The sequence below is a fragment of the Rhinopithecus roxellana genome, chromosome 17, assembly GCF_007565055.1.
Source record: "Rhinopithecus roxellana isolate Shanxi Qingling chromosome 17, ASM756505v1, whole genome shotgun sequence".
Lineage (NCBI taxonomy): Eukaryota > Metazoa > Chordata > Mammalia > Primates > Cercopithecidae > Rhinopithecus > Rhinopithecus roxellana.
Window position 1 is genome coordinate 1,106,264 of NC_044565.1, and position 26,657 is coordinate 1,132,920.

The 26,657-nt window shown below is 51.2% G+C and overlaps 1 protein-coding gene across 1 annotated transcript; it reads right to left on the bottom strand.

Annotated features, from left to right (window-relative positions):
- Positions 1 to 1,206: 1,206 nt before the first annotated feature.
- On the bottom strand, positions 1,207 to 26,657 carry PLA2G4D (phospholipase A2 group IVD). The gene is made up of 20 exons (XM_010369071.2): positions 26,517 to 26,657; positions 21,825 to 21,897; positions 21,497 to 21,633; positions 20,385 to 20,516; positions 19,667 to 19,707; positions 19,269 to 19,311; positions 17,880 to 17,943; positions 17,375 to 17,511; positions 16,163 to 16,270; positions 15,695 to 15,732; positions 15,378 to 15,513; positions 14,899 to 15,035; positions 13,210 to 13,432; positions 5,821 to 5,938; positions 5,321 to 5,458; positions 4,985 to 5,092; positions 4,662 to 4,856; positions 4,259 to 4,425; positions 3,451 to 3,637; positions 1,207 to 2,484 (listed from the first exon to the last, which is right to left on the bottom strand). The coding sequence occupies exons 1-20, from the start codon at positions 26,559 to 26,561 to the stop codon at positions 2,258 to 2,260; spliced, it is 2,454 nt and encodes an 817-aa protein (XP_010367373.2). The 5' UTR covers positions 26,562 to 26,657; the 3' UTR covers positions 1,207 to 2,257.

A 26,657-nucleotide genomic window follows, 5' to 3' on the forward strand; every position in this document is an offset into this window, starting at 1 on the left:
GCTTACTGAAGGATTTGGGCGTTTGTAGGGGTGATGTTAGGAAATGTTCAAGGAAGCAAAGTGTTGCTCTAGATTGGGTGCTGTCGGGGAGTGGGGTGAGTCTACAATTGGGGATCTTCAAAATTTGTATCCAGGAGGTGGAAGAACAGGGGAGGTACGAAAAGCCTGGCCGGGAAACAGCAGTCTCTCATGTGAAACAGGAGAGGGCACTGTTTGGCCATTTTTGTGGTTTCAAGGTGACCTCGTTTTTTTGTCCATACTCAGGCATATTTATGGAATGGCCTTGATTCTGTCCTGCTGCATCATCGGGGCACGGTGACCCTGCCTGACGCGGGTGCTCTGTGAAGTTTGTGTGCATCAGGCAGACACCAGGGCCCAGCAGACGAGTCACGGGATGCTTTGTTCTGTTCCTTTCCCACCCCTGAGTTTCATTATTGATAACATGGAGACGGTAATTCTACCTAACACATTAGGCAGCTGTGAGAATTAAGGGGAATAATGTAAAATGCCCAGCATAAAATATAACACAACAGCCAGTCAATTCCCATATCATTGTTTAAAAAAATCAAAGTCTGTGATAAAATGGAAAAAGTGAAGAATCAAAATAAAGCCAAATGCAGAAAAGGCACAGGGAAGGAAGCTGAGAGAGGACATCAGATGAGGGCAGTCCCTGAGCCAAGATCTGTCCCGAAGCTCCCACTGCAACCCACACCTGGGGCCAGGTGTGTGTGTGTGTATGTGTGTGTGTGTGTGCGAGCGCAGGCGCACATGCACGTGCACGCACCCTTGCATGAGGGAGGTAAGAAATGTGCCAGCAGCTGGCTGTTGTGGCTCATGCCTGTAATCCCAGCACTTTGGGAGGCTGAGGCAAGAGGACTGCTTGAGTTCACGAGTTCAAGACCAGCCTGGGCAACTTGGTGAGGCCTCCTCTCTACAAAAAATTTTTTTCAAATTTAGCCAAGTATGGTGTTACATGCCTGTAGTCCCAGCTACTTGGGAGGCTGAAGTGGAAGGATCACTTGAGCCCAGGAAGTTGAGGATGCAGTGAGCCATGATTGCACCATTGAACTCAGCCTGGGTGACAGAGTATGATGAGATTCTATCTCATAAAAAAAAAAAAAAGGGTTTATATACCATAATCAAATGGAAACTGCCCCAGGAATGCAAAGTTGGTTTAATATCCAAAAACCAATTAATGCAATAGAGTACATTAATAAAATACAGGACAAAACCACATGATCATGCCCATAGACACAGAAAAATCAGTTGACAAAACCTAACACCCTTTCATCATAAAACACTCAATAAACTAGAAATAAAAGAGAACTTTCTCAACCTGATAAAGGATGTCTAAGAAAAACCCACAGTTAAAATCACACTAAATGGTGAGAGACGTATGCTCTCCTCTCAATGTCAGGAACAAGACAAGATGTCTGCTCTTGAAACGTGTATTCATCATTGTACTGGTCAGGGCAATTGGGAAAAATAAATAAAAGGCATTCGGATCAGAAAGGAAGAAGCAAAACCATCTCTATTTGAAGATGGCATGATCTCTCTACAGAAAATTCTAAGAAATCTGCAAAAGTATTAGAGCCGGTAAACAACTTCAGCAAGATTGCGGAATACAAGATCAACATTTAAAAATCCATTGTATTTCTACAAAATAGCAATGAATAATCTAAAATGAAATTAAGAAAATAACTCCACTTATAAACAAGAATAGAATATTTAGGAATAAATTTAAATAAGTACAAGACTTGTATACTGAAAGCAGGAGGAGAAAGAGGAGAAGGACGAGGAGAGGAGGAGGAGCAGGAAGAAGACCGGGAGGCAATGTGTTCAGGATGTCTTGTGATTCCTGAGGCCTGAAGCCACCTGTCAGGTCAGGCATCCCCTATCCTTCCTCTCCCTACTCCTGATCTGCCGCCTCCGGCTTGCACCTCAAATCTATTCTGCTCAGGCATGGAAGTAATTGTTGTGTAAAAGTCTGCCTGGTTGGACCAGCTTTTCCACACACTGGCCTGGCGAAGTTATTTTCAACTCCTCTCAAGCCAGCCATGAACATAAGGGAGAACTCTGCACTGGATGCAGTTCCCTCTGGGCAGTGAGACCAGCTGCAGAGGCCACCCAGGCCTGGGAGCGCCCAGAACTCCAGCCGGGAAGGCCTGTGGCTGAGTCCAGCTGCAGATCAGGTTATGCCCGCAGGCCCTGGAGGGTCAGATTGTGGCCCTCAGGGTCCTGGGGGCTCTGAGCAACCTCAGGTTTGTGCCCCTGGAGGCCTCGCCTCTAGGGCCCGGTGCTTCAGTGCGGTCCTCAGGGCCTGCAGGATGGCACCCTGGCTGGTATGCACGTTGTAGTTGCTGAGCCGTAGCAGGCGCTCGAAGTCTTCCTCCTTGTAGGTCATGTTGGACAGGGCGTACGGGGAGGTAGCCCCGGTGAGATTCACTTGGCCAGCCTGGAGCTCTGCGGGGCTGCGCTGGACACCTGCCCAGGGGTGAGAGGGGTGTCAGGAGCAGAACACCGGGGTCTCCACAGCCTGGCAGCAGCACACAGGGAGGGCTGCCCCCACTGGAGGAGCCCCTGCTTTCCTCCCAGCTCTCTGTGTCCTTTGCCCAGGGATGTAAGTGTGGGTTGCAGGGTGCTCTTTGGAAGCATACTATCTGGTGGTAGAAAATACAATTTCATATTTCGTTGCCTTGCAGCGTGACACTCCTTAGGCTATTCTGGCAGCCCCACATGTCTGTACATTGCTTCGAGGCAAGGTGGAAACAGACAGAAGAGGAAAGTCAACTGGGTTTGTGAACGGATTCTTAGAACTCACAGTGGAAACAAGGGGGCAGCGAGAACTTGCTGAGAGATGAAGGTTCTTTAGAATTCTCAGATGTGGACTGAGCATGCTCAGAGGAAAGCTGGGAGATCTAGAATGACGGTGGGAACCGGAAAGCTGGGAATATCGCACAAAGACGGCAATGAGTTTTTCCCACCAGAAGGAAATAAAATTCTGACCAGTTGGTGAGAAGAGAGGATAGGAAGGAATACGATGGGGGTTTAAATTTCGGGAGCCCCTGAGAAGAGGCCCATCTCCCTGAGAAGGGGCCCAGCCTGCGCTGGGGAAGGATGATGGAGAGGCCAACTGAGTCCCCCACAGAGCAGGAAAGCAGAGGAGCCCCAGGCAGCTGGGGGTGCTAGGGCAGGTGGAAGGCCACAGGAGCCTGGCGTCATGACGAAGGGGACCACTGCATAGCGACCCTGCAAACAGAGGGCCTGCAGGGATGTGGGCATCAGCAAGGAGGCCAGGGTGGGCTCTAAGGTCGGGGTGGGCCTGGATGGGCCTATCCTGAAGCATTCTCCTGGCAGACTCACTTCCCTTCCCTCTGCTGGGCAGCGGGGGGTCCAGGGCAGGCCTCTGAGGGGCCAGGCAGCCTGGGTGCTTGGGAGGGGATGCCTCACCGGGGGCTGAGTGGTCCTTGAAGGAGGCATTGACCAGCGGGAAATGCAGCAGGATCGGGGCCTCGGGGCAGGTGGGGTCTGAGAAGAGGTGGCACTCCCTTGGCTGCTGGTGGTCCTGAGGGCTGGGTTCCACCCGGGGGAAGGGCAGCCCCCGGGTCCGGCAGTACAGCTCTGTCTGCTGCAGCACCTGGTGGGGAGAAGGTGGCCCGGAGAGAACCAGCCCGGCCCAGGTCAGTGCTGGGCCAGTTCCAGCACACACCAGCTGCCCCGGTGTCAAGACAACAGCCTGGCTCTGTCCTGTTTGTGGTCAGGCCAAGCTGCAGAGTGACTCAGAGGGAGACCCAGGGGGAGTCCAAGGACTCTGGTGGTCTGCAATGTTGCTTGGTTGAAATCTCTAGGTGGGGCACAGGCCTACCTCCAGCCCCCCAAACCCCAACTCTGGATTGCTATTGCTGGATTGTTCAAATCCCAGAGCCGAGAGGGGACCTGCATTTGCACGGCATCTCAGGGGAGGTCTGGGGGATGGACATGGAGATGCTAGGGTCTCCTCTCAGCTCTGTCCAGCTGTTCTTTGGAGTAGGTGTGGGGAAGTCCCTCTCTGTTCACCTGGCCTGGGAGCCCAAGGCCCCTGCACCACCATAGCCCTTCCCACCTGAGGACCCTGGCAGGAGCCAGCAGATCAAGGCCTGACACCCCTCCTTCCCTTCGGGACCCGGGCGGTGTGGGGCAGTAGGTCAGTGGCCCTGCTGTTCGCCTCTAGAGCTTGGCCTGGCAGGGCAGAGGGGTTCCCCTGGGGTGACCAGGGTACCTCAAAGGGCGCAGATAGAGAGTAGTCGAAGGAGAGGATGAGGTCCAGCCTGCGGCCCGGCCGGAACATGGAGGGACAGCTGGTGTTGATGAAGTAGCCAGCGTCCACCAGGCAGAGCTGGGGCTCCTGGGGAGTCAGCTGGCTGGGCATGGAGTCAAGCTGGCAGTCTGGTGGGAATTGCAGGATGGTCAGAGGCCACCACCCTGCCACAGGTCATCCATGTCCCCTTCTCTCCTCTGGGTCACTCCCTGAATGCCACCAGTCCTTCCCCAGACCTTCCAAGGGGATCTTCTCCAGGCCATACCCCAGAAATGGATGCTGACCTCCTAGGCCTCAGCCAGTCCCTGCCACACCACCCAGAGGCCCAACCTTGTGACCTAAGGACCCCGGCCGCGGCCCTGACCTGCCCAGGTGGAGAAGCCTTTGTGGCTGCAGTAGTCCTGGTGCAGCTGGAGGCCCTGGAGGAAGTTGGGGCTGCACTGGTGGAGGGGCCTGCCGGTCAGGAAGCCTTTAAATGCCTGGGCCAGCGCCGTGCCCGGCTGCAGCCACGAGGCCTCCAGGCACGAGGAGGTCTCCAAGGAGGTCAGGGGCTCCTTTTCTGAAGCCAGAGAAACAGACGTTGGTCCCTTCTTCCCCTCACTTCTTCCCCTCAGACACCGCACACCGCAAGCAGAGTCTGAAGGAACAGCATCACCCCAGGCCCCTCAGCGCCCCCACCCTTCCCACCTAAGCTCCTGATCTTGTCCTTGATGTGTTGTTTCCAGGACTCCCCAGAGCTGGTGAGGTCATACCAGGCGTCCAGCAGGTTCAGGGAGAAAACATTGCTCCAGATGGCTAAGGGAACCCCAAGAGAGGTCGGCCTCAGGCCCCAGCCAGCGGCCCCACCCTCGGGTGCTGATGGAAAATGGGGGTGGGGAGAAGGCTGCCCCTACCATGTACCACCCCCCGCCACCTACCCCTCCGCCTCGTCCTGAGGTTCTGCCCCACCTGAGCTACAGGACCCATATCCATTCAGACGCCTGGCCCAGGGCTGCCCAGGGCCTTCAGAGCCACCACTCTCACCTTCCAGAAAGCAGATCCGGGGCTCCGGGATCCTCCTCATCAGCCGTCCCATGAAGAACTTGGAGCCGAAGAGCTCAGGAGGGACGAAGGCTCCGTACTTCAGGAACCCGACCTCATAGGGGGAGAACTCAACCCACTCTAATGGAGTGGGAGGGAGAGGCAGGAGTGCGAGGGGAGTGGATTACGGAAGCCCCAGCTCTGGCCAAAGATACTGCCCCTGCCCCCAGCAGGCCCGAGCCCCGCTGTGCCTGGCGCCAATGCAGCAGATGTGAGGAACGTGTACTCCTGGGCTGACCACACCCTTCCCAGCCTTGGTCCACACCCTCAAGCACTCCCCACTCCCAAGCACAGAGAGTGGCCCTGAGTCCCTCAGCACCACCGCCCTTACGGAAGGTTGGGCAATCTGTGCGGAGCTTCCAGCATGAATTCTCTGGGGACTCTTGGGGTGCAGAGGATTTGGAGGGTGGAGTATGAGGAAGGGGGAGTGGGTAGAACCATACCCTTGAAGTCCAGCGTCTCCAGATTGTTCTCTTTGACATTGAGGCTCAAGTAGAGGGGCAGAGGGTTCTGACCCCGTTCCAGGGCGGCTCTCTGTCCTGACAGCTTCTGATCCATCACCTGGGGCCAGAGGGCATCAGGGCCTAAGTAAGGCTGGGAGTGTCCTGGAGGCAGCGGCTCCACCAGGATGGGGGCAGGATGGGGGACCAGGCTGGGGGTGAAGTGGCACCTCCTCCCGTGGGATCTGGGGACCATATGTGGGTCAGTTCCCACTCATGCCCCCGTGTTCCGACCAGCCCTAGATGCAGGGTCGCTGGACAGAGCATGCAGGCTGTGTACTGTCAATCTCCAGCGAGGGCCATTCACAGGGACTACAATGCCAGCAGTGCTTCCAGGCCCATCTTCGTGGGTTTAAGGGTGAAAGGGGTGTGGATACTGACACACAGACACAAGGACACATGCACATATACACGTATTGCTTTGCAGAAAGGACATAGCAATGCCCTTTTAGCATATACTGAAGCCTACGCCAGGGATGGATTGCCCCCTCTTCTAGGTTCTCCTTAATGCAGTTCAAGTTTCAGCCCCTCCTGAATGCTTTCCTTACATCCTTGCCTCCCCCTCATTGTCCCTCTTATTTCTGGCTTTGCACAACATGAGGTTGTACCCCGTTGTTTATTCTTGCCTTCTGTTCTTAATTCCTGTTCAATAGAGCTCCAAGCTCTGTCTTTGTTTTATCTTATTTTGAGATAGGGTCTCACTCTCTCACCCAGGCTGGAGTGCAGTGGTGCAATCTTGGCTCCCTGCAACCTCAAGTGATCCTCCCACCTCAGCCTCCTGAGTAGAGTAGCTGGGACTACAAGTTACATTTGGCTAATTTTTGTATTTTTTGTAGAGATGGAGTTACACCATGTTGCCCAGGCTGGTCTCAAATTCCCGAGCTCAAGCAATCCATCTGCCTTGGCCTCCCAAAGTGCTGGGATTACAGGCGTGAGGCACCATCCGTGGCCCAAGTTCCTTGATGGCAACGACTATAGCTTGCCTTTTGGGGGAGCCTCCACAAAGCCTCCCTGAATTGTAGGGGAACAGAAAGACCTCATTCTATGCTGAACTAGAGTTGCAAATGGAGCTCTTCCCAAGCACCAGCAAGGCTAATGGTGCTGCGTGCCGGGAGCACCACCTTGGGAAGGATTCTGCCACCAGAGCTGAGGTTGATGCCTTCAGCCCTGGGCTGTTTCTACTGGGCAGTACATGTACCACGAAAATGTCATCCTTCCTTTGGGCTCTCCAAGCTGAAGAGTGTCTATTTCTAGAGGCTCCCAACCTGCCCCAGCAGCCCTTACCATCAGATTGACTCAGTGAATGTGTACACGTGAGAGCATGTGAAGCATGCGGACCTCTGGGTCTCCACTGCGAATCAGCCTGTCAGAAGTCACTTTGGAGTTTGCCTTTTAAAAACCCGCAGATTGGCCGGGCACGGTGGCTCAAGCCTGTAATCCCAGCACTTTGGGAGGCCGAGACGGGCGGATCACGAGGTCAGGAGATCGAGACCATCCTGGCTAACACTGTGAAACCCCGTCTCTACTAAAAAATACAAAAAACTAGCCGGGCGAGGTGGCGGGCGCCTGTAATCCCAGCTACTCGGGAGGCTGAGGCAGGAGAATGGCGTGAACCCGGGAGGCGGAGCTTGCAGTGAGCCGAGATCCGGCCACTGCACTCCAGCCCGGGCGACAGAGCGAGACTCCGTCTCAAAAAAAAAAAAAAAAAAAAAAAAAAAAGAAAGATGTATGTAGGCTAATAAAGTCATTCTGAGCAAAGTTTCAGGGTATGATATTCATTAATATTAATGAAATTGTGATTTGTCATAAATGGAGTTATATTTTCTGACATTGTAAAGTGACTTTTGGTACTTTAGATTATTACATTATAGAGGTAATAAATACCTGTTTTTATCTAACATCTATAAAAAATTAGAAATAGACACTAAAATTGCCTGAATAAAATATTATTTTATAAAGTCTACAATAAATGTTAGCTTTAAGAGGTAAGGTATGATAAACAGAAGAAAAAAATAATAAATTGAAAACCTTTCCTATTGGGACAAAATTTTAAAAATAGCATAGGTGCTTTTTTTTTGAGACAGAGTCTCACTCTAAAGCCCAGGCTGGAATGCAGTGGCATGATTACAGCTCACTGCATCCTCAACCTCCCATGTTCAAGCGATCCTCCCGCATTAGCTTCCTAAGTGGCTAGGACTATAGGTGTGTGCCACCACGCCCAGCTAATTTTTAAATTTTTTGTAGAGACGGGGTCTCACTATGTTGTTCAGGTTCATTTTTAAGAATATATAGGTATCTAATAATACCACAAGCATTTCTATTTTTGTGAACAATTAAAAAATTGTCTTCTAAAAATGTCTATAAAGCTTACACACAAAACCATGCATTAAGTCATTACTGGAGGATCCAATGGTAATTAAATAAAAGTCTGCTGTATAGCCTAGAATCAAACTGCATTTTCTAGCACCTTGTAAACGGAACTGTTAAAACAAGATTCTCCCATTCTATAGTAACTAACTGCTGCCACCCAGCAGGAAAGTCAGTTATTAAAACACAACACCATCAAAACTGAATATGAACTTAAACAGTAGATCCAAAGACTACATAGCACATAGTGAGAAAATGAAAATATTTCTAGTAATTATGTTGGGTTTATAAATTCAATGCCATTTCAATAAAAATCCCAACAACATTTGTCACAAAACATGACTAGGTGATTCTATCATATAAATAGAACAGCAGGCCAGGTGTAGTGGCTCACACCTGTAATCCCAGCACTTTGGGAGGCTGAAACAGGTGGATCACTCAAGGCCAGGAGTTGAAGGCCAGCCTGGGCAAAGTGGTGAAAAACCATCTCTACTAAAAATACAAAAATTCGCCGGGCATGGTGGTGTATGCCTGTAGTCCCAGGTGCATGGAAGGCTGAGGCACAAGAATCACTTGAACCCAGGAGGAAGAGGTTGCAGTGAGCCGAGATTGTGCCAGTGCACTCCAGCCTGGGTGACAGAGCAAGACTCTGAGGAAAAGAAGGAAGGGAGGGAGGGAGGGAGGGAGGGAGGGAGGGAAGGAAGGAAGGAAGGAAGGAAGGAAGGAAGGAAGGAAGGAAGGAAGGAAGGAAGGAAGGAAGGAAGGGAGGGAGGAAGGAAGGGAGGGAGAGAAAGAAACAGCAAAGGGGTAAGTACAACCAAGAGAATACTGAAGAAGAATTCAAGCAGACTGGTAACTTGGCCTATCAGATACCAAGATTTATCACAAAACTTTAGTCAGTGTGCTATTGACATAGGGATAGAGAATCTGTCCTGTTGGAACAGAATAGGGCACTCAGGAAGAGTCCCGGGAATATAAATATATGAAAAATATATGAAACCTGATATATGACAGAACTAGCAATGCAGATCAGTGGAGAAAAAAATTCAGTAGATGAGACTGGGACAATTTGTTATTAACGTGAGAAAAAGCAAAGTTGGATCCCTAGCCACATGATACCTGGAGATAAATTCTGGGTGGATTAAAGTCCTATTAATAAGAAATAAATCTTTTAAAAATTTTATAAGAATGTATAGAAAGATATTTTATAACTTTGGTGGAGGGAAAAGGAAGTATCCCCAAAATACAAACCATAAAGGAGAATGATAAATTAGATTATACTGAAATTATGCATTAAAACCATTAGAACTGATGAGGGTTCACATCAAAAATATACAAAGAATTCCTGCAAAAAAATATGAAAAAGACAAATTAAACAGGAAAATGGAAAGGGGTTTGAATGGGTAATTCATGGAAGAGGAAGCCCAAATGATAAATGTACTTAAAAACATAAACTGTCTAACTAAAATTCAAAGAAATGCTCAATGATAAATGTTCCTTTCACACCCCATAGTTAAACAAAAATTTAAAAGTCTGCCCAAGACATAGAGAAAAAGCAACTATTATACACTGGTAGTGGGAGTGTGAATTAACACAACTCCTTTGGAGAATGGTTTGGCAATAGGTAGGAAAGTTGAAGGTGCACAAACCCAGTGGCCCAACAATTTAACTACTGGGTATGTATCTTGGAGGCTTAGAGAATCTCTAATGCAGGTGTACAAGGAGACTTGTACAAAATTGTTCATGCAAATAGTATCATATTTTTCTTAAGGATATATATGTTAAAATTTGTGAACTGGAAAACCTGGAAGAAATAGATAAATTCCTGGAGACATTCAACCTACCAAGATTGAACCATGAAGAAATAGAAAAGCTGAACAGACCAATAACAAGCAATGAGATTGAACCAGTAATAAAATGTCACCCATTAAACGTAAGTCAAGGACCTGATGGCTTCACTGCTGAATTCCACCAAACATTTAAAGAACTAATACCAATTCTACTCAAACTATTCGAAAAAATTGAAGAGGAGGGAATACTTCTAACGTCATTATCCAAGGCCAGGACTACATTGATACTAAAGCCAGATAAGGACACAAACAAAAAAAGAAACCTACAGGCCAAGATCCCTGATGAACATAGATGCAAAAGTTCTTGACAAAATACTATCACACCAAATTCAGCAACATATCAAAAAGATTATTAACCATTGATCAAGTGGAATCCATCCCAGGAATGCAAGGATAGTTCAACATACACAAATCAATAAATGTGATACATCACATCAACAGATATAGTTGGGATCAGTGCCCTGGTTACATAATCAAACATGCCTTCTCAAGTCTCACCTTGTTCTTACCTCTCCTAGAACCTTTGAGAGCTATCTTTTTATTACTAATCTTTGGCCCTTGCTTGATTAACCTCTTAGTAAAGTTTGTGTCTTTTAGATTACAGTAGTTCCAGGTAAAGTCAATGCTGGTACAAGGCTTCCAATCCATCTTGCCTACTGACCAGGAGAATTAAAGTGTTCTGCCTATGGGCCCCTTAGATCGGGTATCCAGAGATTTTTATTCCTCTGGTGCTTGGCCAGGGCCTATGCCCATAACATAAGCAGGAAGCAGTTACAGAAGACAGATTTTCACCCTTCTGCAGCCCTGTTAAGATTAAGGAGGAGGGGGACCGGGCGCGGTGGCTCAAGCCTGTAATCCCAGCACTTTGGGAGGCCGAGACGGGCGGATCACGAGGTCAGGAGATCAAGAAACCCCGTCTCTACTAAAAATTACAAAAAACTAACTGGGCGAGGTGGCAGGCGCCTGTAGTCCCATCCCAGCTACTCGGGAGGCTGAGGCAGGAGAATGGCGTAAACCTGAGAGGCAGAGCTTGCAGTGAGCCGAGATCCGGCCACTGCACTCCAGCCTGGGCGACAGAGGAAGACTCCGTCTCAAAAGAAAAAAAAAAAAAAGATTAAGGAGGAGGGTCTAATCTCTGAGACATGAAAGAGATAGGAGGCGGGGCTCAACTCTGGAACCAGATTGGAGACTGGCTGAAACAGGGAAAGGCTGAAAGCACCTCTCCATAAGACATGCTCACCAGTATCATGACAGTTTACTCATGCCCCGGCAACAACCTGAAAGTTACCACCCTTTTTCTAGAAATTTCTGAATAACCTACTCCTTAATTTGCATGTAATTAAAAATGGGTATAAATGTGACTGTGGAACTGTCCCTGAGTTGCTGCTCTGGACACACTGCTGATGGGTGCTCTGCTCTGCAGGAGCAGTCACAGAGCTGTAACACTGTGCTCTTGATAAAGCTGTTTTTCTACCACCAGCTAGCCCTTGAATTTCTTCCTGAGGGAAGCCAAGAACCTCCATGGGTGGAACCCCAGTTTTGACGCTCCCTTGCCCTGCAACATGATGATAAACCTAAATTCAGGATGGTGTTTGCCCCTGGGGGCAGGAGGGAAATAGGACTGGGGAGGGAATACAAAGGGCTTTAACTGTATCTGTAATATTTCATTTCATAGGCTGGTTGGTAAGGTCATGCATATTCATTATGTCATTATGGTTTATTCAATGTCTTAGGTGTGAAGATTTTCATAATAAGTAAAGATTGAGATTTGCATAATAAATATTTATAACTAATAAAAAAAATAAAGACGGTAGTTTCTAAGCAGTGTTGTACTTAACCGGTAAGAAAAATATTTGGCCGGGCGCGGTGGCTCAAGCCTGTAATCCCAGCACTTTGGGAGGCCGAGACGGGCGGATCACGAGGTCAGGAGATCGAGACCATCCTGGCTAACACAGTGAAACCCCGTCTCTACTAAAAATACAAAAACTAGCCGGGCGAAGTGGCGGGCGCCTGTAGTCCCAGCTACTCGGGAGGCTGAGGCAAGAGAATGGCGTAAACCCGGGAGGCGGAGCTTGCAGTGAGCTGAGATCCGGCCACTGCACTCCAGCCTGGGCGACAGAGCGAGACTCTGCCTCAAAAAAAAAAAAAAAGAAAAATATTTAAAGAAAAAAATTCAACGCAAATTCATTTTTGGTTAGTTTACACAATAATCATTCTTTTTAAATTCCTTCTATATAAATTTATTTTTATACTCATTAACCAATTTTTCTTCCTCCCCTCCCATGATAATCATACTTGATCAAACTCCTGACCCAAAGATAGAGATGAGTCCTTCTGCTACTAATATTTTCCATACGTTTTGTCTTTTCATTGTTTCAAATGCTTTTGAAACTTTGTTCAGATAGTTATGTGTGGTAAAACAATAGTGTGGAAAAATAGCTGATTTTAATAATTGTATCAGTGTAAAGTTCAGCAGTTAACTTACTAAGCTTTCCCTCAAGGAGCACTGTCATTTTTTAAAAAAATGAATGTTTAGTTTTGTCTTGATGCTGTTAGAATAAAGAAAAATAGCTGATACTTCATGTTTATTCTATGCTGAGGTATCACTGAGTATTCCGAACAGCTCTGTAACTTAAGAACCGTTGTTATCCCCATTGTACAGATCAGAAAACGGAGATACAGAGAAGTTAAATAACTTGCCTAAGGACACACAGCTAGTAAGAGGTAGTGGGGTTAGGACTCAGGCAATCTGGTTCCAGAGTTTGTGCTTTTAACACTACCCTGAAGATGAAGAAGAACAGTACATTTCATATTGCTGGATAAATAAAACTGGTTCTAGCAATCTTACCCACTCAAAACAAAAGCTTTGTTTGCTTGACTGACTTTGACACTGACTCATTCCCAGCTTTTGGGAGATCCAGAAATTTCTGTTATTATAGCAGTTAATTAAAGAATCTGCTAACTCAGAAAGGCAGCAGTCCAAAGTCAGGCAGACACTAAAACACAGGGTCTTCCACGCTGCAGAAAATGCGCATGCGCGTGTCCGCTGCTTGGGCGCTCTGCCTTTGCCCCCGCGGTGCACACACGCTTCTCCCCACGTGCTCAGGCGCCCTACCTGGCCGTGCAGCATGGACTCCAGCACTAGCGCCCACAGGTCCACAAAGGATGTGGGGTGGCCCTGCTCAGCCCGCAGCTCCAGCTCCCGGCGGTAACTCCCCAGGCGCTCCGGGGAAAAGACCTCCAGCTTGCTCTTGGCCAGGTGCTCCCGGGCGTATCGGATAGGTCCCTCCAGGTCCCTCTGCGACCACTCAGGGTCCCCGTACAGGTGGGCCATTGTCCTGGGAGAACGAGGGGACAGAACAGTAGGAGCCCGAAGCCCAGCATGGGGCGCTGCAACCCCTCCTTCCCACCCTGCAGCTTCTCCTGGCACGTGGCTTCTGCCGCCAAGGCTCGGCCGATCTGGGAAGCGGATCTCAGGGCTTTCTCTCCTTCTAGACCAGCGCTGTCCAATATTAATACAATGTTTGCCACGCGCGGAATTTTAAATTTCCTAGTAACCACATTAAAAAGATATACAAGCCTGTAAAATTAATTTTAATATTTTATTTAATCGCTATATTCAAAAATTATCATTTCAACATGTAATCAATACAGTTACTGATGTAATTTCTATTTTTGTTTTCAAACTAAGTCTTCCAAATTCACTGTGTATTTTTTTTTTTTTGAGACGGAGTCTTGCTCTGTCGCCCAGGCTGGAGTGCAGTGGCGCAATCTCAGCTCACTGCAAGCTCCGCCACCTGGGTTCACGCCATTCTCCTGCCTCAGCCTCCCCAACAGCTGGGACTACAGGCACCCACCGCCATGGCTGGCTAATTTTTGTATTTTTAGTAGAGATGGGGTTTCACCGTGTTAGCCAGGATGGTCTCGATCTCCTGACCTCGTGATCTGCCCGCCTCAGACTCCCAAAGTGCTGGGATTACAGGCATGAGCCACCGCGCCCAGCCTTCACTGTGTATTTATAACACACCTCAATGTGGACTGGCTGCATTTCAAGTGGTCAATAACCACATGTGGCTACTGGCTACCATCATGGCTTACTGTACTGGACAGCCCAGTTCTGGACCCCACTCCCATCTTCATGGTCCTGTCCTGAAGCCTTTTCACACTGTGTTTGTCAACAGCTGTCACCTAAACTCCTCTGAGGAGTTTCCTCTTCTTTTACTCCTTAAAGTCACATTTCAATAAGACTCACAGGAAAATAGCATTTCGACCTCAATGTCTACACAGTCTTAAATGGACAATAAGAGAATCTACCTCGAGTGTGGTGAAGATTAAATGAAATAATAACAATGAACAATAAAAAGAGCTACCAATTAGGAACTCCTGGTTGTGCTGGGCATTAAGTTAAGTGCTTTACTTGGGTGATCCCCCAACCCCAGTCCCACGCGGTGTGTGCCATGATTGCCCCTGTTTGGAGCTGCGTCAACTGAGAATCAGAGGAGATAAGTTGCTCAGGGTCAGCCAGCCAGTAAGTGGTGCTGCCGGGACTCAGACCCAGCTGCATCTGAGCCAGCTACCTCACAGCCCTTCAGTAACATCCGGAATGCACCTCCCGCACCGCCTTGCTCACGGCAGGGCTTCTGTAAATGTCTGTTTCCTCCCTTGTGGGAAAGCTGCTTGGCTCCTATCAGATCACACTGCTCACACCTACTTGGCCTCCCCACACAGAGGGTCCCTCTGGTGTCTACTCTGCCCTGCTATGGCTCCTGATCATCTCTGCCATCCAGTCCCCCCGGATCCTCACCACGTAGAGCCAGAGATGCCACTGAAGTAGGTCACACAGTCCAGCAGGCCCAGCTTCTGCAGGGCCAATAGGTGGCCATAGAGCGAGGTCATGGCCCGGGCACCTCCTCCTGTGGCCATGATGCCCACGATGGGTACCTGGACCACACACAGACACAGGCTGGATTAACAAGGAAAGGGGCCAGCTGCCTCCTGTGTCACCCAAAGCCCTGCCCCGCTCCCTGTCTCCAGGGCCCACATGGGTGAGGCCTGATAGAGTCAGGGTCAGAGCTAGGTTCAGCCTTCTTCTGGAAGCAACGGCTCTCAGCCCAGGATGGAGCTCCCAAGGGAGTTAGATCCCCAAAGCCCACCCACGCTCCCATGTCTCCCCACATATGCCCACTCTCCACTGACTGGAGTTTCTGGAGAGGCATAGGAATCAGGTACTCCCTTATGGCCAGTCCAGGATATCTGCACACACATCTCCCTGTGCCCCCAGACCTCGTCCTCCTGCAGGTCTCTGTCCAGCTGCAGGGCCTGCTTCAGGGCCTTGGCCACCACCTGCTTCCTCCTGCTCAGGAAGGCCTGCTCCTCTGCACACAGATTGAAGCCCAGGTGCACGGCCAGCTCCTTGGAGCTGTGTCAATGGAGGATACAGGGGTCAGGGGATACCTGCATAGCTCAGCCACCGGCTGGCCAAGCCCATAGCGAGCTGCCAGAGAAGCCCCTCCTCCGATCTCAAGGACCACCCTTGTCCACAGCCCTCCCCTCCTGCATGCCCGCCTCTCACTGTCCCCACAGATGTGAATGTCCCTTACCAGCCCTCTGCCTTGAGCTGCAGCCTCACTCCTGGGACCTGAAATCAAAGCCAGAGACCCTGCTCAGACCCTCCTAGACCCCTAAGCAGCACATGGGTATCCCCTGGGGCCTTGGGCTCCTTCATCTTCTTTTTTTTTGAGATGGAGTTTCACTCTTGTTGCTCAGGCTGGAGTGCAGTGGTGCGATCTTGACTCACTGCAACCTCCGCCTGCTGGGTTCAAGCGATTCTCCTGCCTCAGCCTCCAGAGTAGCTGGGATTACAGGTATGTGCCACCATGCCCAGCTAATTTTTGCATTTTTAGTAGAGACAGAATTTCCCCATGCTGGCCAGGCTGTTCTCGAACTCCTGACCTCAGGTGATCTGCCTGCCTCAGCCTCCCAAAGTACTGGGATTACAGGCTTAAGCCACAGAGCCCAGCCTTATCTTCATTCTTACTGTCATTTCCCATCCAGTTGAGGCCACTTACATCTTGAGCAGGAACATCCATGGTCACCTCCTTCCCGATCAAGGGCCTCAGGGGCACAGTGAGGTTCTGAGCTGAGTTGTCCCCATTCCAGCCATTGTTTGTGGAGCTCTGGAGGGAAAGCATCATTCATTCATTCAACAAATCCCTACTGAGTATCCAGACTGTAATCCAGACAGACATAGTCTCTGCCTGATAATACAGAATATTATAATATTGATAAGTATCATAACTATAAAATTATAAGAGCTAACATTTATGTAGTTGAAAGGCATTGTTCTCACTGAATAGCATGTATACATTTATGAAGACATGGGTAATGGACCGATGTTAGTAAATGTCATGAAGGAAATAAGTGGTGTGATATGACAGTTTCTAATGCAACCAAAGGTGGAGTCCGTGGGGTTTATTTGAGGTGGGGGTCAAGGAGGACCTTCTGAAGAGGCACCATTTGAGCTAAGATGTTGAGGAGGAGGAGGAGGCAGTCTTGGAAGGAGCCAGTGGGGGACAGGAGAGCACCTGGCATGTTGGAAATGACAGAGGAGACAAGGATGGCTGGCACATCATGCATGGGGGGAGTGTGGAACAAAATGAGGCGTCAGAGGTGGGCGAGTGCCAGGCTGTGCAGGGCCTTGTCGGCACAGATGTCATGTCTTATTTTTTTTTTTTTTTTTTTTTTGAGACAGAATCTCGCTCTGTCGCCCAGGCTGGAGTGCAGTGGCCAGATCTCAGCTTACTGCAAGTTCCACCTCCCAGGTTTATGCCATTCTCCTGCCTCAGCCTCCTGAGTAGCTGGGACTACAGGTGCCCGCCACCTTGCTCGGCTAGTTTTTTTGTATTTTTTAGTAGAGACGGGGTTTCACCAGGTTAGCCAGGATGGTCTCGATCTCCTGACCTCGTGATCTGCCCGCCTCGGCCTCCCAAAGTGCTGGGATTACAGGCTTGAGCCACTGTGCCCGGCCGTCATGTCTTATTCTAAGGGTATCACTGGAGGGGCTGCTGGAGGATTCAAAGATTGATATGGTGTAGCAACCACACGACCACGCTGGCCCCTGGTGGTCCTCCATGTCTGCCAAGGGTGAGGTACCTAACTAGGGAGGCTGACAAGGCCACAGGGGCCTTGGCCCTGGTGGGCAGGGAAAGCAGGGAGGGGCCTGCAGCAGCTGGAGCTGCCCAAGCCTGGGATTGCAAATGAGGTCTAGAGCCAAGACCTACCCTCAGGCGCCCACTCAGCTCTGTCTCTAGGGCTGCCATGTAGTGGAAGCGGAAGGCAGAGGCTGTGCCCAGGGAGGATGTCTGTGTGTCCTCATAGGACCCCTTCAACTTCAGCTCCAGCTCCAACTTGTCCTGATCTAGGGAGAGAGCGGGCAGGTTAGCATGAGAACAAGAGCCCGGAACCCCAGCTCGGACCTCGAACAGCAGCACCACCACTTGGACTCAGAGGATGCCTGGGAGCCTGGGCTATCTGAAAAGGGCCCTTCCCAGTCCACGGGGCCCACAGTCCCCCTGCCCCAGACTCCTGCCTTCTGCAACATGCTCTCCCCCAGGTCAGGGGACCCTCCTGCCCAGAGGAGACCCATGGCCCTCTGTGCCATGTTGGTGAGAAGGGAGAGGCAAGCTCTATCCTGCTGCTGGCCTCCCGCCCTGTGCAGGCTTCCCAGCAATCCTCCTCACCCCCACGTCCACGCAGAGTCCAGGCCTGCTTCTAAACTGGTCTCACCTGCAACCACAGCGGTGCTACCTGCGCTGTCCAGATGCACATCCAGGCATGACAGCTCTCGGGCCTGGGGAAGACCACATCATGGGCAGGGGCCTCTGCAGGGTAAGCTGAGGTCCCCTCAACCTCAACCCTCTTGAGCCCCACTGTCTCAAATCCACCACACACACAAGGAGTTGTGTGGACTCAGGATGGGATTGGCTGCAGAGACCCTTGACCCTTGATGCTCCCCAGCAGGCAGGCGGGCCCCGGCTCCATACCTCCCCACCAGCTCTCCTGGCATTGCCAAACTCCCAAAACCTCCTAGAGCGCCCAGCCCTCAGATACAGCTCTTTCTTCTCTTGTTTCCCTGTGGCTTGGAGCTGGAGGAGATATTCTACCACAACTCCAAATAATCTAAGCGAGCCGCCCGTCCACAGGAGGGTGGACTGGGTGCCGGAGAAACACTCAGAACATCTCCTGGTTGTTGTCTGTGGCCTAACTGGGGACACTGACAAGGCCAGGCCCCCGTGGCCTTGCCAAGGGATTCTGTGTGCTATCTGTGAAGCATACCAGCAGATGGCCGCCACCCATGCTCCACACAATCACTGAATTTGCCTACCTGCTGCGTGTCTCCATCACCTCCTAAGAGGCAGTGCCATTGGCTTGACTTTATTTTCATGTGTATTTTTAAAAGTAATACCCGCCCATCAAACAGCCCCTGGGAGCTTAAATGCTGGGCCCTAGGTGCCTTCGCACATGACCCTGGACCCGCCTGCTCCCAGGTCTGTGCTGCTGGTCTGGGATACTGTGTGACTGGTCTAGGACATTGTGATAAAAGCTTCTAGAGCGTCACCCGCTTGCCACCTTGCGGCCATTTCTGTTCACTGCAGCTTCGTGAGCCCGCGATTAGGAGCACTGTCGGGGACTCTCCCCGTCCTAAGTAGGAACTGCCTGAACCCTGGATCCGATCTCTAGGATCCAGTCTCCGAGGTCGGCAGCACACCGCCCTGGGAGCTCCCTCTGAGCCTCGGTGACCTCAACATGAACAACCAGAAGGTGGGCCTGGCCTGCCTGATTTCTTCACCACTTCCCAGGGAAGCGCTCAGTCAATCCCTAAAACTATGAGTTCACCGCAGGTGACTAAACACCTTCCGGAAGCACCCCGAACAGCTGTGGGCCAGAACCTCCTCTCAGCAGAGCCCTGCCTCCCCTCTCTCTATACGCCCCTTAGCTCCAGGCCCCTCCAAGACCCACAGCCCCAGGTGGCCACTTGGCTGGAAGGCCAGGGGTGGTTTTACCACGAAGCCCTGCCCCTTCCTTGTCCCTGCTGGTCCACACCCCAGGCAGCTGCCCTCCCTCCCCAAGTGTCTGCTCTGGGGCCCCTCCCCTAAGCCTGGGGCAAGTGCTTACCACAAGGACTTTGTTGGTGATGAGGTTTTCTGGGCGATCCGACCTGGAAAAATCAAACCATGCAAAGGCAAACGCTTCTTGCATTGACCTCCCCCTCCCGCCCATGTGGGGTCTCCCTGGTTGATGCTGAGAGCTCTGTAGGTCCTGGATAAGGTTCAGAGGGAAGGGGAGATGCTTTGCAGGAGGAGAGGGGAGGGGAGAGAGCAGGCATTGAAAACATCGGCCTTCCTCTCTGCAGTTCCCTAAGAGAAGCCCCACCCCACACCCGACCTCTCTGGCAGAGGTAGGAGATGAGGGACAGTCAGGCAGACTGACCACAGGGAGATCTAGGTCAGGGCCATTTCCTCAGACAGAGCCTGAGTCCCGAGACACTCCCTGGGCTGTGTGACATTACTCACGTTTCTTCCATCAGGAACTCCACATCCAGCTCCTCCTCTCCCTGAAATCAGAGAGGATGAGCACGTCATCAGCACATACCTATTGCTTCAGAGTTGACACAGTTCTTTTACAGGTGTCATCTCATCCTCTCAAGCAGTCTCTAAGGGAGGCACGTTAGTACAATTATTTACAATTTACAGACGAGGAAACTGAGGCTACCTGCCCACATTGCCCGTGGCTAGTAAGTCTGCAGAGAACCGGTCTCCCTCCCTCGGAGGTCCCACAACTCGGGGCAAGACTGAAGGGGAAGACAAGGAGCACAGCCAAAGGAGGCATGATGTGCAGGACCCATTTCTTTTTCTTGAGGAGGGCCCAGACCCCCGAACTCTGCCGTCCCCACCCCCAGGCTGCAGCAGGAAGGCAGGTAAGGCCTTCACAAAGCAGGCCTTGGCACCACCAGCAGGAGTGATGGATGCTGAGCTGTGTTTTGAGGGGTGTTAGGAAGTTCTCCCAAAGCCTTCCTGCCACCGGTGGCTAAAATTCCTCCACTGGGTGATTTAGCCTGTAACTGTAAAGTGAAGCCTTCTCCTTGCTTATTAAAATGCAAATATCTCTGGAAGGGGTTTAGATTTTCTGTGAATGAGTTCACCCCAGCAGTCTCCCAACAGGTGGGAGAAACAGCAACTTCCTCAGCTTGGAGTCAGAAGAAGTGGGGCCCACGAGGACTTCCCCACCCACCTGGGGACTCTGGGAGAAGGTTTTCCGGAGCAGCTTGCCAGGGAGGACTTCTGAGATATCATAGAGAACCTTGAAGCAGATGTCATCCTCCGTGACTGAGTCCTCATCATAGATGCTAAGTTCCAGAACATTCTAGGAACCAGGAACAGTGACTTAGCATTTTACCTGCTCATAGCGAGAGTAGCTCACCTCTGTTGAGCCCTTACTTGATGTCTAGAGCCAGAGAAGATTATTATGCCCCCACTCTTCTGCACTTCAAAATTAAAAAAAAAAAAACTGTAAAACTTAAATGTAAGGAAATCTTATTAAATTTCAAATTTCCTCCTTCTAATTTTTGTTTTTATCAAACATAAAATTCTGAGCTGGACATGGTGGCTCATGCCTGTTATCCCAGCACTTTGGGAGGCTGAAGTGGGTGGATCACCTGATGTCAAGAGTTTGAGACCAGCCTGGCCAACATGGTGAAACCCCATCTCTACTAAAAACACAAAAAAATTAGCTGAATATGGTGATGGGTGCCTGTAATCCCAGCTACTCGGGAGGCTGAGGCAGGAGAATCACTTGAACTTGAACCTGGGAGGCGTAGGTTGCAGTGAGCCGAGATCGTGCCATTCAACTCCAGCCTGGGCAATAAGAGCAAACTCCGTCTCAAAACAAAAACAAAAACAAAACAAAGCACATAAAAGTCTGTCAAAGAATTCTCTCTTCCTCTCTCTCTGTCTGTGTCTCTGTCTCTCTCCTTGGCTTCTCTGGCTCCCTGAGCTGCACCCTAAGGTATGTGCTGGTGACCTTCCACGGTCTTCCACGCACTGTCTCATTTCACCCCACAGCACGACCCAGTCAGGAGGGTGCTCTTACTGTCTCTGTTTCATAGCTAGGCTTCGAGAGGAACCCAGCTTGTGGGAGTCAGTCTCACAGCCAGTTGGTGAAAGGACCATGTTCATTCTTTCATACATTCCCTTGCACACAGCACAGACGGGCCAGGCCACAGAGACCCCCTTCTCCTGAGAGTTTCTCTGACAACCCCGGAGGAAGCATGCTGGACCCCAGGAACCCTCGCATGGGGGTCCGGCCTGTTCACAGGGAAGTGGCCAGGAGTCCCCGGCCTTCACCTTGACCTGACTTTGGATAAGGAAATGGAAGGCCTCATTCCACACAGGATGACTGGTGTCGGTGAGCGTCGTGGTCTTAAACTTCATTCCAGGCACGGTTGACAGCTGTAGGATCACGTAAGGGTCGGCCTCACTCACTGCCAAGGTTAAGGAAGACTTTGTGAGGGAGGATTCCTCACACCCCTCTCCACGGGCCATGCCAGTTTCCTTTCAAGACCCTGTTGGTCACCACAGGTGACCCAGCCCAGCCCCAGGGTGCTCATCTTGGCCCTTCCCATGGGATCCGGTCCTCCCTGCTCCCGCCAGAGCGCACAGGGCGTTGACTCACACAGGTCGGCCCTGCTCAGGTTCCGTGCCTCCAGGACCCTCACGGTGAGCTGCCAGCAGCCAGAGGCCTCCTGCTGGAGAGAAAATCAAACTCCAGAGTCCTTCCCACATTCCCTTCCCTATGCCTGGAGCTGCTGTGCTGCACCGGGCTGCCGACACCCCTCACCACTCTCCTGGCACTTGGTGGTGCTGACACCGACCGCTGCCAGGCATTCTGAGACACCCTCTGGGGACCACAGAGCCTTTGTCCACCTCTATCTTTGGGGTCATGGTTCTGGGCTGCAGCAGTCAGGGAATAGCAGCCCACCCAGGGTGGGATTTGTGGAACCCTTTCCCCTTCAGGAACAGAGAAACATGGGGTAGTGGACAGAGCAAGGAACTGAGGTCTGAGGAGTGGCCACCACATAGCTCAGTTAGATGTCAGCCCTTCCCAGAGCTCGCAGGGAGGGCAGCCCTTTGGCAAAACAAGGGCTACCTTTGGTGACCCTACTGCCAGCACTGCCCACCTCTCAGCCCTTCCGGACAGAAAGCAGGCACATGACTTAAGGGAGGCTGAGCCTCGGCAGCCCAGTCCGCAGGTGCTACCCTGGATCTCAGCAATCTGCACTGTAAAGCGTATGAATGAGGAAACTCCAGGAGCATTGGGCCATTGTAGGGAGCAGTCGGTGCTGTGGGTGAAAGGCCACTATGTATTAAGATGCTGATGAGGCCATGTCAGCCACAGACAGCCCAGGTAAGAGGGAGAAGCAGCTGAGTGGGCAGAAGCTGGAGGAGAAGATGAACAGAGAGTAGGTGGCAGGAGGGAAAGCGGATGGCCAGTGGGGCGTGGCTGAGACCTGTTGGGGACAGAGCACTGGGGGTGTCCCCCCACCCCACTGCTGAGGTCCCTGGCACTGCCAGGATCAGGAGGGCCCTGGGGTTTCTGTTCTTCCTATGCCCTGCTGCACGGCTTCTCCTGGGTGCCTAGCACAGGTTTCTTATAAGCCCCTTCGATGTGAAGTTACTCAAATGGGTTTGGCAGGGCAAATGGCATTTTTTCCTGTGGGCTGACACCAAGGAAGGTTGTTGGCCTTGCATCCTCTTGGAAAGGAGCCTTCCTAGGAGGACCACCTATGGGGCACGTGGCCACAGCAGAAAGAGCCCATGTACAGAAGGTCCGTTAGAACAGGGGCTATCAGGAAGGAGCACTGCCTGTGCCAGGGAGTGGGGTAGTGGGAGCCCCCAGCCAGGAGGGGACCCTGCTGGGCCACAGGGTGGCAGGACCCCCAAGGGGCACCAGGCGCATGAAGGCCTATGAAATGCTAAACGCAGGAGCCACGCAGTATGGCGGCCCCGCTGAAGAACCCACAGACCACCTTCATTCCAGAAAAAAAAACCCTGCTGGAGCTTCTGCCACTCAGCGGCTCTGCCACCAGGTTAGACTCCCCACTAAGTAAGTATGATTGTCTCAGACCCTTATATCCCCTCACCTGCTCCTCCCTGATCCTGAGGGAGCCAACAGGCAGTGCAGTGTTTGCACAGTGAACATTCAACATCGCATAGCTGGGAGACTGTTGTGGCAAAACCAGAGCTGTTTCCTGCTTTGCGCTCTCCCATGACCAGACCCACTTCCATGCATGTGGTTGGAAGTTCTCGGTGCCTACAAGGACTGGTCTCTGCTCTGCACAGATGCTGCTTGCTAGGGGCTGGCTCAGCATCCATGGGGACCTGACTCTCCACTCACCACCAAAACCATAAAGGACCATGGGCCACGGCAAAACCATATGCCTGGTGGCCCTGCCCCTGCATCTTTCCTCTCTGCGGTTCCATGCCAACATCCCTATCATTCCAGGCAGCTTTCCAGCAGAGCATACATGACCTCCCTGAGCAAGGTAGACTTGTTTCTGTCTTCTTGGGGATTAACTCCAGTGGCACCAGCAACATGTCAACTCTATAAACCTTAAGCCTTATAGATGTTGTCAGCAGCAGAGATTTTATGAACTTCGGGGCATCTAGCTCCATTTCCTCCCCTCACTCAGACTCCACCACTGCCGGCCACAGGGAGGTGATGGCTGGGATGCCGGGGCCCTGCAGGGTGTTGAGTTTCAATGTCCCACTCCAAGACAAGACAGGGGAAGGGCAGAGGCAACCTGGCCTCGTTCCCCTGTTCCCCGGGGCCAGGCCGACACTCCACAGGTCCACAGCTTGGGGGTTGCTCTAAAGCCACTTGGGCTACTAAGAAATGGCCCCAGTTACTCACTGTCTGGCCAGTCACTAACCCGGATTTAAGCACCGTAGTTCATTTCTCCCTCCCATCACCGAGAGCTCCTCAACGTCAGAAAGCCCATTCCCCGGCAGGTCATTTTCCCTAGAGAGAAATCCCAATTCTCTTCGTCTCTAAGATCATCGCTAACATGGAGTGCCCAGAACATGGTATTATTGCGACAATGATTACAATATCTGGTCTTTACGACATTGGGGGCTTAAAGGCAGACTCTGGGTCCAGCTTGTCTGGATTTAAACCCTGGCCCTGCCACTTACTTGCTGTGTGACCTCGGACGAGTCATTAAACTTCTCTTTGCCTTTGTTTCCTTATGTGTAGTGCAAATAATAACAGTTCTGACCTCACATAGTATTCTGAGCCTTAGAATGTTAATGCCTGCAGGCTGCTTAGGAATAAAGTAAGAAGTTTTTAAGTAACTACTATTACTTCTACTGTTCATTAAGTATTTGTCATGTTTCCAGGCACTGTGAATGTTGCAGATACCAAGATGAAATCAGTTTTGTCAGACCCCGACAAATTAGGGCTGGGAACGCATGAAAGAGCGGAGCTCATGTTTACATGTCTGAGATGAGAGCTGTTTCCAAGGACTTTCTGCAAACCCCACAGAAAACAGCTTCACATCCTTCACGCATCCTTCGGCATCTTCATGCCAAAGTCCCTCTTCAGCAGGAAGACGGAAATGAGCAGACCCGCCCTGTCCCCTGCTGGCACCAGTGCCCTGTGGTGGGGCAATGCAGAAGGTCAGAGAGAAGAGAGGTGGAACCCCTGGGCACAGCCCCTGGTCCTGGGGACTCAGTCCTGCCAATGCCAGTTGGAGGTGAGGTGCTTTCCAGGTGTGGGGCAGACTCAGGCTCCGAAATCGCTGACACTTAGGCTTTTGTTTTACCCGGGAGCTAGACCTTGAGCAGGCTGAGGGAAAAGGGGGAAGGGGCACAGCCTTCGCCAGGGAGATTAGCTGACAACGTTTATCACTAGACATCCATTAGGACTGCAGTAATTCAGATAAGATGCCCTCAAAACACACATGCGCCCAGTAACAGCATCTCCACCAGTGAACTGACAATTCTGGCTTTGAGCCTCCCGAACCAGTGAATTCTGTTTCCAAGCAGTTTCTGTGAGCCTCCCCTTTTTTTCCAGTGAAAGCTTCCCTTTCCCCTTCCCTCACCATTGCCCTGGCGGCCTGTCATTCGGCACATTCTGAGCCACAGTCATGTATCGTTCCAGGGTAAACACAACATAGTTAGAGATCATTTTCTCTGGTGTCTTTCCGTAGGGTGACAATACTGTACTAAGCATGTTACCCATTGTAACTTTATTTATCCTCCCACAACTTCAAAAGACAGTACTCCCATTTCCTCCCGTTTTCTAGATGAGGGAATTGAGGCTGAGAGAGGCTAACTTGCCCAAGGTCACAGAGTTATCAGGGACAGAGTTGGAATTCAAACTTGGAGGCCAGAGCTCACAGCCCGTCTATTCTACCTTCCCAGGACTTTGCTTCTTTGGAAAAGCATGCAACTCTTCCCTCATTGCCCCACGGATATCTAGGATATCTAGACACTAGATTTTCATAGATTTGTCTAATCTGACTAATAGATATTCATAGATTTGTCACAGATTTGACTAATATGATTACTGAGCTAACCGACATAATTAACTGATAGGAATCTTTTCTCCTGAGGGCATAGGGGTGTCACCTTCCCTTCTGAAAGATCTTCCCATCTGAAATACCACCTTAATTGATGACGAACCCAGAGGCTTCTGGAGGACATTTGTCAGCCCAGTCACCTGTAGGTGACAGTGACTTTGGCACACTTAGCCTCATTCCTGGCCACCACCTGGGGCACCGGACCAGGAGCCAGCCCTGCTGGCCTTGGTCCCTGGCAGAGGATGACAACTCTGGGCTTTAGAGAAACACATGACAGAGGTGGGTGCGAGCAGTTTACAGGCCTCCCTGGCCTGGGTGCAGCCCCCCAGCTCTTGGGCCTAGTAAATACTTGGCAGTGGATGGGGATTTGGGCCCCCAGAGCTCCGGAGACACACAGGGTGATCCCAGGAGTCCAGCCAGTTCCAGGAAGTCTGCTGGCCTGTGGTGATGGGGCTGTGGACCTGGTGGGTCTCCTTTTGTGACACACGCAGCCACTGTGTTCTCCGATGTTGGTGGGGGGGTGGTCCCTAAGGGCACTGCTGCGGTCACTTGTGGTGGCGAAAGGAAGCTCTGCTGACCAGACTCATGTTTCCCAGTCCCCGCATCTACAGATGCTGCCCACCCACCCCACCCACTCTGCATCCCAAATCTCAGACTCCCTCGCCCTCTGGCCCAGTCTGGTAGAGATTGAAATCACCCTGATTCCAGCTCTCACACTTCCCAGAAAGCACCCTGGCCCCAGGCCTGCCCTGACTGGTGCCCACATGCTCTGCAGACACTATTACCTGGTAAGGATGGCCAGGTGGTCCCCCAGGTGACAGACTCTCCATGCTAGCCCTTCCAGCTTCACTCCAGGCCCAGCCCTTGCCAAGATGCTAGCTCTCTGGCTGGGTGGCAGCGACGGTCCCAATGGGATGGGACCAGCG

Bases quoted from the DNA above. Each gene is read 5' to 3' on its own strand.
- PLA2G4D (XM_010369071.2), bottom strand. From the start codon at position 26,561: ATGGAGAGTCTGTCACCTGGGGGACCACCTGGCCATCCTTACCAG. The intron at 19,708-20,384 runs GTGGGTGGGGAA...CTCTGATTTCAG, and splicing joins CCTTCTCCCAGAGTCCCCAG to GGAGAGGAGGAGCTGGATGT. The intron at 16,271-17,374 runs GTAGGTCTTGGC...CTTTCCCTCCAG, and splicing joins AGCTGAGTGGGCGCCTGAGG to AGCTCCACAAACAATGGCTG.